Raw genomic sequence first — 12627 nt, forward strand, 5'->3', positions numbered from 1 at the left:
CTTTTTTTCCTGAGTCCCTGCCAGAGCTGGAGCATTTGCGGTACACTTAGCTTTCCAGCTGGCTATATAATTTGACAGTAAGATCTTGTGTGAAATACTTAGAATATTTTACATAAAGATATAGGTTACAACATACGACTAAAGCAATATTAACAAAATATTTCTTTTAAAGAAATACAGGTTACCTCTTCTTTGCCGTGCTGCAGTCAGAATGGGTGGGTTTCAGTAGATTCCTACAGGTGGGTGTTGAAATTCATTTCACAGGCTGAGACACCTTAATGTAGGTGTCTGCAAAGGAGCACAGATAGCCCATAACAGTCACGCACATCTAGGGCTCCATACAGCCGAGCAGTAGGTGCCTCATGCCCCTTAAGGTGCTATAGGTACTGGAGGTACCAGAAGTACCTACATGGAGGTGGCAGATAAAACTGACACCTTTCGGGAGGGGCCGTCAGAGGCAAGGCAGGATACCCCGTAGCAGCTAAAATGGCACTATACATCTAAGCTTAGGCAACTCAGTTGCACCCTCCCTGTTCACAGCAAAGGCTGATGACTTCCATCATGTCCTAAATTGAAAGAGCTCAGCTGACAATAAGTAATGGGGAAATACTAGTCTACTCTTTAATGCAACATACACGGCGGGTGTATTTTCTGAAACAAGACATTACTTCCAATAACATCTTTCTGACTTTTTCTGGGATCCTTGCTAAAATCACTGCTGTTGATTTTGTTCACTCATCTATGAACCTATCCTTTTTTCAAAATTTTCAGGTTCTTTGATCCAGGTTGATGTTTGATTCTAATTAATTAAATTTTGATTGTATGAGATTTTAAGTAGCTCTTCACAGTACTTTGGGGAAAGCCCCTGAGTATGGATCACCCAGATGTCTACGCTTTGACTGGGAGGAGCGTAAATTTGCTGTTCACATCAATTTTCTGCCCCGTGTTATGAAAATGCTGTGAAATCACGGCTTTCAGATCTGCTGTGTTTGGAGGATGATTTGATTGCTTGCATAATTTTAATATACTTCTGCTGGATGAGAGCGCACAGTGTAAATATGCCCTTAGAGGCTAATACAGCTTCTCACAACCACTGCTAAATAATTCACATTTCCTTCCTTTTCTAAAATGAAATAGAGGAAGCCAAAACTCTGAATAAAGTGCTATATACTGGGACATTACTGGAGTGGAATATCCAATTGATTTTTCAGTTTAAAATTACTTATGATCTTTATAAGCAAGAAAATGAGAACAAAAGAGGGAGAAATATTTTATTACTTGATAAGAAAATAATAAAAATGAAGATTTGTCATTGGTTTGCAGGATGAGCCCAAAGAAGAGAAAAGGGATCATCCTGTAAGAGTAAGTATTCTTGTCCTATACAAATTTGTGCTTTTGCCCTCTTAAGCATATAAATATCATTATATAGAATATAGTTACTTCTAGAACTATAGTTTTTGTATCAATATAGCAATAAGAATTCAGGAAGATATGTTCCTGTGGTATCTTTATGTGGAAACTTCTTAATATATCCCTTTTGGATGGGGTAGCTTACACTAGGCAAAATTTTCCATGAATTTCACAAAACTTCATAGTTTCCATTTATCACACAAATAGATTTTGATTAAGAAAGATGTGACATTTTGCTTAATACAAATTGGAAACATTCTCTTTCTTGTATCCATTGGTGGAAAAACACCACTGTGGTTCAGGACAGATAGACAGAGGGAATGCCAAGATCTTCAAAACCTGTGCAAGTTAACTGGAATTCCAATACACACTGTCAGTCTTCCCCTGACAAATGAGTGGTCCTTTCAGCCTTGGAAGCATCTTAAGCTTGGCAGATTCCAGACTTTGTATAAAGTATCATGGGGCCAGATGATACATATCTGTTATCGGATTGTCTCGAAAACATTAAGTCTGTTTAGCAAAGACAGACATCATCCAGGGAATATTTGCATGATTGATGCCTGTAAAGGTTGCGAGGTGAATTTACAGGGTGCTTCTTCAGTTTCAGCTCTCTGTCCTTCTGGCTTCTTTAGGATCCATAAACAAGGACAGGGAAAGAAGTGTCCTTAAAGCGTAATAAATTAGATTAAATTAAAGACCCAATAAGCTTCAAAATCCAACTTCAAACTTCAAAAACCAGAAAGATTTGGTGGCAGGATGAACTAACTTATCACGGTTTTAAATTTGGGGAGAAGAATATTTGACTACTACATACCTACAAAATCATACAAATTAATTTTTTACGGAAACTGTATCAGGAAATTAAATGCCAAATTTTACTAATATTTGCCTATGGGGTGAAATGCACAGTCTGATTGCTTTGATTTTAGGTAAGGAACCACAGATATGAATTCCAAAATTACAATGAAAAAAAAAAATACATTCTGAAAATCAGAGCACGTGGAAAAAACTGTCTCATAAGCTCAAACTGGGGGGAATGGAGTGAACCCATCGAGTTTGGTAAGACTGAGAAACATTATTTTAATATAGATTTTTTTTTCAGTATGACCATGTTTGCCTCCCTTTCTCCCTCATGCTCACAGATATGGATAAAATCTTAATTCTTACCCAATGACATGGAAGGAACCGGGTGGAAATTATTAATGTGGAGGAGATGCTTAAGTCCTATGGCAACGGAGGCTGATACCAGCCTTTGCTTAGTTGGGATTGTGAAGGCAGCAGTTTTTCAGATGCCAGGGCTACAGGAACAGGCTGAGATAGACCCAGCCTTGTCTTCAGTCCAGAGTGCTGAGGCTACCTTTCAGTTCTTTGAGTTTTTGCCATGAACATCACCCTCTTCCTTCCGCATCTTCCTTTTCACCCTTTCCTCAACACTCTTTTTACAGTTCCTCCACTTTTTCTCTATTTTTCATTCTGTGATGCTGTTTCTCCTTCTCTGGATTTTTTTTTTTTTTTAATTCTCTACATTTTAAATGTTCAAAATGGTTTAAAATGCGTCAAGTGTACCTGAACTTTTTGACAAGGTTCTGTAAGAAGTCACGTTGAAGTCCTTCAGATTATTTGAAAAATTGGGTGAAACTTGCATTCATTACTGACAGTCACAAAGGTAGCTTTTTGGCACGCTAAGATATTTCTCTCTCTTGGATGTTTCAGGTCAAGGGAAAGATTACTTTATTTTTGTGATTTTATTTCTGATAGCACTTGGAACAATCTCAGTAACACTGCTCCAATATCATCTTTTCAAAAGGTAAATCAACCTTATTGATGTAGAAACTGTTGATATAGTATTATTTCTACGAAACACATTCCTCCTATCTCCTACCTTCTTACCCACAAACTTAAAAAAATTGATTATTAATGTCAAAGTATTATTACCAGTATTGTTGTGGATGCCACTTTGACATGCAAAATCACTACAGGTGAAAAAGGGGGAAAGGATGTTAAAGTTAGTAAGTGATTGATTCCACTAGATCCTGCAAAAACATTTCTGTTCTTACTTTTAAGCATTTAACATCCACATTGCTTTGAAGCCATTGGGCTTCAGACAAGAGGGAATGAGGACAAATAAACGTGTCATTATTTTGATCAAATTTCTCACTTTGGGGTGGAAGAAAGTTATGTCATGTTATTTATTGAAAGTCATTGTTTAACAGAGTATTTACTGTGACTCTTGTCACAAATTAAATTTTAGTTAGCCAAGTGATAAGATAGTTACCCACCAGTCTACACTCAAAATATTTTCCTTCTCACTTGGTGATTTGTAGAGCAATAGCTATTCAATCTTGAAAGTAAAAAATGTCCTTAAGGTACAACACAAAATGTTTCTGTCAGTTTTATTATCAGTATTTTTAATTTCTTCACAATCCCATTTTCTACCCAAAGGTATTGCAGTTTCAAAAGCGTATTTTCTCCCATTCCACAACCAAGAGACAAATTAAATGCATCATCTGATGAAGATATCCAGGTACGCTTTCTTTTCAATTCAGTCAATTTGTTAACTATAAACCACGATAGGCCGAAGACTAGATTAACTGGCATATAAAGATGAGAGTAAATTTGGTCCATTAAAAACTAATTTGCTCCCATGCAAAGTATGCTGTTTCAAAACTAGAAATGCTCTAAGCCAGTGCTGAGACTAGTGATTATCCTGTACGTATTTGCAGCCGTATTTTAAGACCAGAGTTATCACTTTTACTGAGACCAGTAATTTCTGCATGTACCAGTTTTGCTAGGTTGCTGTTCATACTTTGAAAATAACCTAAGAGGGAAAGTATTTGCCATTAGCATTTTCAAATATCAACGATCATAATACAACGTGAATATATATTTTATAAGTCTGACCTATACCCATGTAAAACAACCTGTTGCATTGAATCATGCAAAGCAGGGCTGGAAAGTCTCACCAGCTTAACTAGCCTTCCTCTTTGCTTCAACATAGGATTAGTTACGACTATTCTGACGTTTTGTGCAAATCATTTCAATCGATATTCTATAGCATCCCTATGCAGTCTATTCTAATGTTTTAATTACCTTTATTTTTAGAAAGCTTTTTTAATAGCCTGTTTTACTGCACTTAAAATCCATTACATCTTATCCTTATTCCTTTCCTGTTTACAGCATCCGACACACTTGCACACTGTCAACAGCAACTAACTCTTCCAGTCTTTCTTCACATGTCATGACAACCAGGTTTCAAACCATTCATGCTTCTCTTCTCATTCGTCCATTTGAAGAGTGGTTTGCATAGTGAGGGAATGCTTTTTATCAGCTGGCTAAAGCAAAGATGTACTTGTAAGTCAATAAATCAGGGTAGTTGTTTATTGCCTAGCATGTTTCAGTGGGCAACACCACCCTTTGGAAAGCCTCATTGAAAAGTGACACAGAATTTTTCCATCAATCCTTTAGAAAGAATCCTCAAAGCTATTACTGCTAAAACTTTCCAGCTTTGGTAACTATATACCAGCACATTGTCCTAACTTACTTGTCTTTGGTCCCACCACCTTTGGCTTTAATAGAAGGCAGGTAGTGATGTAACTTGGATGAGTTTCCTCATATATCTTAAGTCATAAATACCTGATATCTCACTTCCCATCAGGCTGCCAGAGCAGCAGTCCATAGTCCATCAAACTATTAAATAGTAATTGCTAGTAAAGTAGCAAGCAGTCCTTCGAAAACTGCAGATCCTCCAGATTGCTTGCTTTTACTAAACTTGAGGCGCTTCCAAATTCCTGTACATACACTACCAGAATTACTCAAATCACTCCACTACAACCCAGAAGCCTTTGTGGATGTGGTTTTGTAAACAGTGGCACAGGCACTTCCACGCAGGCAGCAGCTTAGCAGCAGTAATGTCAGAGTTGAAGTGAAGCCCTCAGCTCAGGTTGCCTCATACCTGCCAACAGGCACCGTGAAGGTAATTCCTAAGTCTCTGACATGTCTAAACAGTTTCTAGACTCCTCTTTGCCTGTTTGTCTGAAAGCCTAGTTTTATTTTACCTCTCCTTTCCACACTCAGGTATCTAACACTGATTGAATGCTGTAATCCTTCAAAGTGGATAATAAAGCACAGATCTCAGGAGAGCTCTCCTTCTCCATTGAATACCGGGACTATCTCTTCCTGGCATTTAGTGCTAATATATTTATGAGCTATTTTGAACCTGTAATGTCTTTTAACCACACCTTTCTAAAGCTTGCATTTCCTCATTTTGTCCCTACTTACTCGACGACATTTCACATTTTCTCATTATTTGTTCTGTTTCACAATACCACTTTTCCTTAGATCACTGAAAAACCTCATGATTTACAACGCTAACCCTTCTGCACTGACTTTGCACTTGTACACTTAACACTCATATTAAAGAACTGCCAGTTTTATTCCTTAACACTCATGTTAAAGAACTGCCAGTTTTTCCTATTTGCTGTGGGTAAGATCCTACCAACTAATTCACTCAGTTTGTCAGACACCTTGCATTCTTCTAACCCCTTATTTTACTCATCTTCCTTCACTTTTTGGTCATTCTTCACCCCAAATGCTTTCCTCACCCTCACTCAGAATTACACTTTTAATACTTTGTTTTCCTGTTTAACCCAAGTTAAATACATTCCAAGAACTTGCAAGACACACTCCGTGTGCAGATGCATTGCCTTCCTCAGTGAATGGCCAAGTAGCATAACACACCCTGACCACGAAGCCCTGCAGTCCTTACCAATCCCACAGATTGCCTAGACAAAATTCCCCACCAAGACATCCTGGTTTGATGTTCTGTACAATACCCTCAATATGACAGCAAGCTTGCTTCCCCCCCTCCCCGCCTTGCTTTTTTTCCCTTTTTCCAGTACTATACCTCCTACTTCTTTAAAAATCAAATTTATCTCCCCTCAATATTTTACGCCCTAAGCCCTGTATCAGTACTATGATCTTACCCAGCAACTTCCACTCTCATAGAACTCCAGGTTAACCAACGTAAAATGGTATGATAGCAACAAAAATGTTTTCTCTATAAATCTAGTTATAATGCCTACACATGGAAAACTCAGGCAATACTCACTAAGTTTCTTCTATTGTCTCAGTTAAAGTTGTCCAGCATTTAAATCAACTTTTATTCTTTTTCTTTCAGCTGACAAATAGCTAGCACTGATCATACATGTTAAAAGTCAAACAATCCTTAACTGTCCTTAAACTGTTTTCTCCTGCTTTGCAAGCCTTTCTTATGTATTAAAATAGCAAGACAAGGTGCCTTTGGTACTGGTGTATCTAATGTTTAGAAACGTTCTCTGATCAACAGTGACTCTGTACTTATTGCATGTTACAGAATTCTCTTTCTCTTTAGACAGAATATGTAAATCTACCAAAAAAAAGTTGTACTGAGGAAATAACTATGGTTGAAGAGATGACCTAATTTTCCAAAAAGAAAACACACTTGGATTCCCCAACCTGAAAGAAAATCATGGATACTCCCAACAACTAAGAAGTACTTCAAAGCACAGACTAGAAGTGAATATCATCACCTATTTGTCCCATAAAAATCCACCTAAAATGGAGCAGAGGAAAAAAAGTGGAGAAAAATCAGTAAAACTTGTTCTTTTCCCTTTATTCAAAAGCACAACGCCTGGCAGCTAAGCTTTTCTACAAACAGAAGACTTGCTTAAACGTTGCTGAGTTTTTCTTCGCAATGCGAGACAAGGCCTCTCACCCACAATGCAGAAAAAACTTACTTCGTGTCTTCATTGTTCTGATGCTTCTTTCCTCTGAATATCATGATTTCCTATAGGATGGGAGGACTGCTCAGGAATGCAACAGTAGTCAGTTTTCCCAGCTTATAATTTTTATATACCGAGAGTATTTTCTTAAGGGGAAACTAGCTATTCAAAATGTGTTTAAAATTGCCATTCAACCTTGCAACCAGCAGTACCAAACTGTCTCAGTATATTCAATAAATTTTATGCAAAACAAAGTGGGAAATAAAATGACACTTGCCAAAAGTAACTATTAGTGCTGAGTTGCCAGTCAGCCATTTCATTAGCTCACTACTTCCAATGCAAATGTGAACCTCTGCAATATCAGTTTGGACTTCAGTCACAGACAGTATTCAAGTCTTCAAAAAAAAAAATCCAGTGTGACAGTTGTGAGAATTGGAATAAAATCTGTAGTAAGATTTAATAACTGGATTTTAAATGTAGAGATTTTTCCTCACACCAATGCTTTTTATTTGTTCCCTTCAAAGTGTGCAAGCCCTATTTCCAATGCCTTTTTAAAATAATATAGGCTTTAGATGCCAGTATTTTGTTTTACAAAGTCCAGATATTTTCCTGTTAACAATATTTTTCGAAATACATACATTTCACCAAGTGTTTCAATAAGGCAGAAAACAAATGCTTTTTTTAAAAGTCTCATTTATTGTTTGCCTCTTATGTTCCCACACGGCATAATCACACATTGAAAATTGCTGCTGCACGACTAAGGGAAGCCATATACTAAAAAAATGAACACCAAGCAGTACATGCTGAACACACAGCATAGGTAAATTGCAGTTCCACTTAAAAAAAACCACCCACACTTGCATTGATTTCTTTTCCTATTTCTTCTGGTTAAAACCTAGTTCTGGAGGGGGGGTGTGAAACACCTCCCCCTTTCAGGAGCTGCTCAAGTAATTGTCATGTTTGGTTCTTCCTCACAAAGCTAGGGCCACCATACACCCACAGTGAGGTTATGGGAGGTATTCTATCATTATCTCTACCTTTCAAGCCACTGATATAGAAAATAAACCTAAGGAATGAATTTATATAGACAAAAGCTCTTCCCCTGCCCCCCCCCCAAATCAATATAATTACAACTGAAACAGTAGGTTGATTGGCAAGGTCAACATCAAATGACCTGCCCGCACGACGAGAGAGCTACCATTACCAAACAGGATAATAACACTTGCAGTAGGTACATAATTAGTCTGCGTACAAAGTAGCTGTGTAACGTACTTACATTCACATACAGATGTTGAAAGCAGTGCTTCTGCAACAGTGAAAGGAAAAAGGTAAATTATGTTTGAGGAAGGTAATAATCAGCCAAAGCCAAGTAGTTAATTTAAATACTTCATCTTGAACAGCAACCTCAGAAGGCACACAGAACTCAAAACAGCTCAGTCAGCCTTCGATGACTCATACAATGACACACTGTTTCCTTCTCAAGATAAAGGGAAGAGTTCTTAAAAACATGATTGGAAGATGAACACCTTGTTTTCCTTTACTGGTCCCCCTACCATGTCTTTGCAGATTACAAAGTACAAAAGTGAGATTATATACATATGAAGAACAGCACATAGGTATTACATTATCCCAAATAACACTACGAGAAATTATCCAATCTGATCTTGGTCTTCCGACAATCCCCAGAACTAGACATCAATCAGTTAATATTGAAGGCTGACCCACCTTGGTCGGTATTTTACAGCTACACAGAAGCATACATATTCCCTCCCACACACCCCACCAACTGCACCTCTTAGAATGAGCCTCATTTCAGATTAAATTCACCTTCCACAGAGGTATGACCACTGCTACAGATCAGGCCAAACAGTATCTTGACTGGCACAATCACCAATTCCAAATAGCAGCAACAATACAATACATAGGTTACTCAGAAGTTGAAGGCATTTACTGGGTTCCTGGGTTTTTGCATGAATGTCATGTTGCTTTCTATACTGATTTAAAAAAAAATTCCTTCATTTTAAGCTGTTTTACCAAGGGCAAGAGTATTACTTTTTGACTGTCCTTGGGACTTTGGGTTCTCCTAGCACTACAACAGAAAACCCCCCATTTTAAATCACACGAAAAGTTGCAAATCAATTTCTAAGAATCATGCAAAAAGCCACTTGCAGCAGCCCATCATACACTATCAGGCACAAAGAATGGGAGTGGTTTCTACTAGTGTAATCCATGCTTCCCCCCCAGGTTCTCACATTCAATTATTTCTTAAAAAATAAAATCAAGCTTATTCTGTTACAGAGTGCAGTGTAAGTGTATCAGAGGAACCATTATCTGAAACAAGTTTTCAAACAAAAGAGGCTTTCCCAAAGCTTTTATGTAATAATTTCAACACAGACAGAGTAAGTATGTTTATTGTTTTACAGCAGAATGCCCCAATTTAAGAACAAAATTGCTCGATGTTCAGCTGTGCAAAATGGTACATAGTGCTTCAGTACAAGTGGAAAAGAACATGATTTGTTAGCAAGTACTTTCAAATACAATTTTATGGTCCTAGAAGATAGGACTTGAAACCGGGGACTGATCCACAGGCAAACAATTTTTTCTGCCTAAATTGGACCCAGCCACTTTGGACCCAGAACCAACGCCACTCAATCCTCATTGCTGAAAAAAAAAAATCACGACACTGAATTGCCAGGTTCAGTGTCTTCATGCACATTACCAAGAAATGGATCAGTCCTCTATGTCAGTTTCTAGCCCCATCTACAAATATCATCTGGCTCCGATAAATAAGACTCACAGGAATTTCTTGAAGGTCAATGGTCCATAATGGTAGTTATTCTACATGATCTGCTCAACTTGATTTCCAATTCTAGTTAGGCTGCTTAAATGACTTTCTTGAATTCATCGTACAGCACAAGCACAAAAGCACCCCCCATGCCTCTGAGAACATTAGACCATGCACCCTTGAAGAACGCCTTTCCTCCCTCATCCCTTGCAATCTTCCGCCAGCAGTCAATTGTTCCAGAGTACATGATATCAGCTGTAGAAAAAGAGCACAGAGTCATTTTTAACTCCTCTAATTGTATCTAAGATGTTTTTAACAACTGCCCTGTTTCACTTCTCTAGCTGCTTTGTGATGTCCCAAACTGGATTTTAAGACTGTAACACGAGTTCAGGCAATAGAAAAGCTTCCTATCTGCCTGCCTAGTTATTAAAAGCTAAGTCACAAAATAAAAATGTTAAGCGTTCTTTTTGATAATTATACTGTCCCTAACTGTCTTCATTTAATTTGTCATTGCAAACAGGCAGTCCATTTGCCCATTTCATATTCTATAAAGAAAAGTCATCAGCATAATTCGTGACAAACACCACAAGTTGTGACCCTGCATTTCCTCATACCGTTTAAATGTAATATAACTTAAATCAGATTTACGTAACAAGGAACCGTAAGCGCTGAGGGATGACTATTAGGAAAAAAGAACTCCATCTCGTTAATGCTGCTTAAAGCACAAATTAACAGCCTACCTCCTTTGCGTCCTGACTGCATCATCATTCTACGCCGCACTGTATCAAAAGGATAGGAGACCACACCAGCCACAGCAGTCACTGTCTGGGCAATCATCCAACTGATAACAATATGAGTATTTCTGGGATCTGGGAGCATGCCTGCAATAAAGAAAGTAATTAGCTTTTTATCTTGTACGTCCTCCTCCAGTTCACTCACTGTATGACAGCTCCTTTACTAACGAAGTATTATGAAAATTGTAAAGCCATACTTTGAAGTTGCACCAAGACACTTGCTAAAATTTAAACATGCTGAAGCAGTATTAAAACAAAAAATCAAGGAAATTCACAGGGTTTTCTTCTCGGTAATCAAAATAGGTAACATTTAGGCACCAGGATTCTTTTCAGACTGGCATAAGACGAGATCTAACTATTCCCCACTCTTTTTAGAAGTGTCACTAAAATAAGTCATTGTCCCTGTGAATTACATTAAACTACAAGCTAGTATCGACAACCTCTATGCCCAAATGTCAAGCTTAAACAAGTACTTTGTAAAAAGCACCGCTCAATCCCATTCTGCTAAACACACTTGAATTGGTTTAATATAACTACAGTAATACACTGAACAAAAAAGAACTTGTAATTGTGTATGGTTACCAACACACTTTGCTGGCATTAGGAAAAACTCCTTTAAGAACAAATACAAAACCAGGAGCATTTGAAAGTAGCCTGCTGCCATCGATACATGCTCGAGTTTTGCCTTGAACACTGCAGTGTCACTGTTGTTGGCACCGATACCCCCCTTCCACCTCCACACTCACAGAAGCTATAGCTACTACAGATAGACACGGAGTAACATCCAAGAACAGACACAAAGAGAAAATACAATTTTGGAAATAGGTTTAACGGATCTTCTCTGAAATGTTACCTTTTGCTGTATCATAGATCCCAAAGTAGGCAGCTCTATAGATGATGATGCCTTGGACAGAGACATTGAACCCTTGATACAAGCCACGCAGACCATCAGACTTGGTGATTTTCACTAGACAGTCCCCTAGACCAGAGAATTCTCTGTCTGCACCAGCTTTTCCAACATCAGCAGCCAAACGGGTTCTTGCAAAATCCAAGGGGTAGACAAAGCAGAGGGAAGTGGCTCCAGCTGCACCACCAGAAGCCAGGTTACCAGCAAAATACCTCCAGAATTGAGTGTGCTTGTCTACACCTCCCAAGAACACCTGCTTATACTTATCCTTGAAGGCAAAGTTGAGAGCTTGAGTTGGGAAGTATCTGATGACATTTGCCAAGTTTCCTCGCCAGAAAGACAGCACTCCTTGTTCCTTTGGAATACGCACTACACAATCGATGATACCCTTGTACTGCTTATCAGCGGCAATTTGTTTACTTGCATGTTGTACCTGCAAATAAAAATAAGTATTTTGATTGTATGCCTTGGCAGGCCTGCACTACAGCTGGGCTTAGTCTGCTTACACTATAAAACAAAGAGCTGTTAAGCCTGAATGCTTGATGGCAGTCGTACATGGAGATTACCACGTTTACCACGATAAACCAGCTGCGATAGCAAACTTCCACGACGCAAAAGCTCCTGGGTCAGTTTGAATCTTAAGACTGAGAAGAACTGACATTTATTTGTATTTTGGTGAAGACCAAAGAACTCGAGGATTGACTTAATCCTCAAGAATTAAAACCCTAGGTTTTACACATACACAAAAAAAAGAGCACGTATGTGAAGAAAGAACCATAGATACAGGAGCTATTGTACAATCCTAAGAACCGTAAAAAGGCTTAGCATTGCTTCCCAGCTCCTTCAGAGCTCAAAATAGTAAGGGCCAGCCGCGAAGAACAAGGGCAAGCACAAGACAAGGACGCGAAGGCCGGGACTACCTGGAGCCTCTCGCCCTCACTGACAGCGGCCGGCCTGCGGGCGGAAGGGGCG

General features: G+C 38.5%; 1 protein-coding gene across 1 annotated transcript; it reads right to left on the minus strand.

The window, feature by feature from the left end:
* Positions 1 to 9549: 9549 nt before the first annotated feature.
* Positions 9550 to 12088, minus strand: LOC104071703 (ADP/ATP translocase 3; the record flags this gene model as incomplete). The annotated part of the gene is made up of 3 exons (XM_009586786.1): positions 9550 to 10209; positions 10695 to 10835; positions 11602 to 12088. Coding segments are annotated over 3 exons (786 nt in total), but the record flags the coding sequence as incomplete, so codon positions are not given.
* Between the last annotated feature and the right edge of the window lie 539 nt (positions 12089 to 12627).

Source organism: Fulmarus glacialis, unplaced genomic scaffold (genome assembly GCF_000690835.1).
Source record: "Fulmarus glacialis isolate BGI_N327 unplaced genomic scaffold, ASM69083v1 Scaffold44421, whole genome shotgun sequence".
Lineage (NCBI taxonomy): Eukaryota > Metazoa > Chordata > Aves > Procellariiformes > Procellariidae > Fulmarus > Fulmarus glacialis.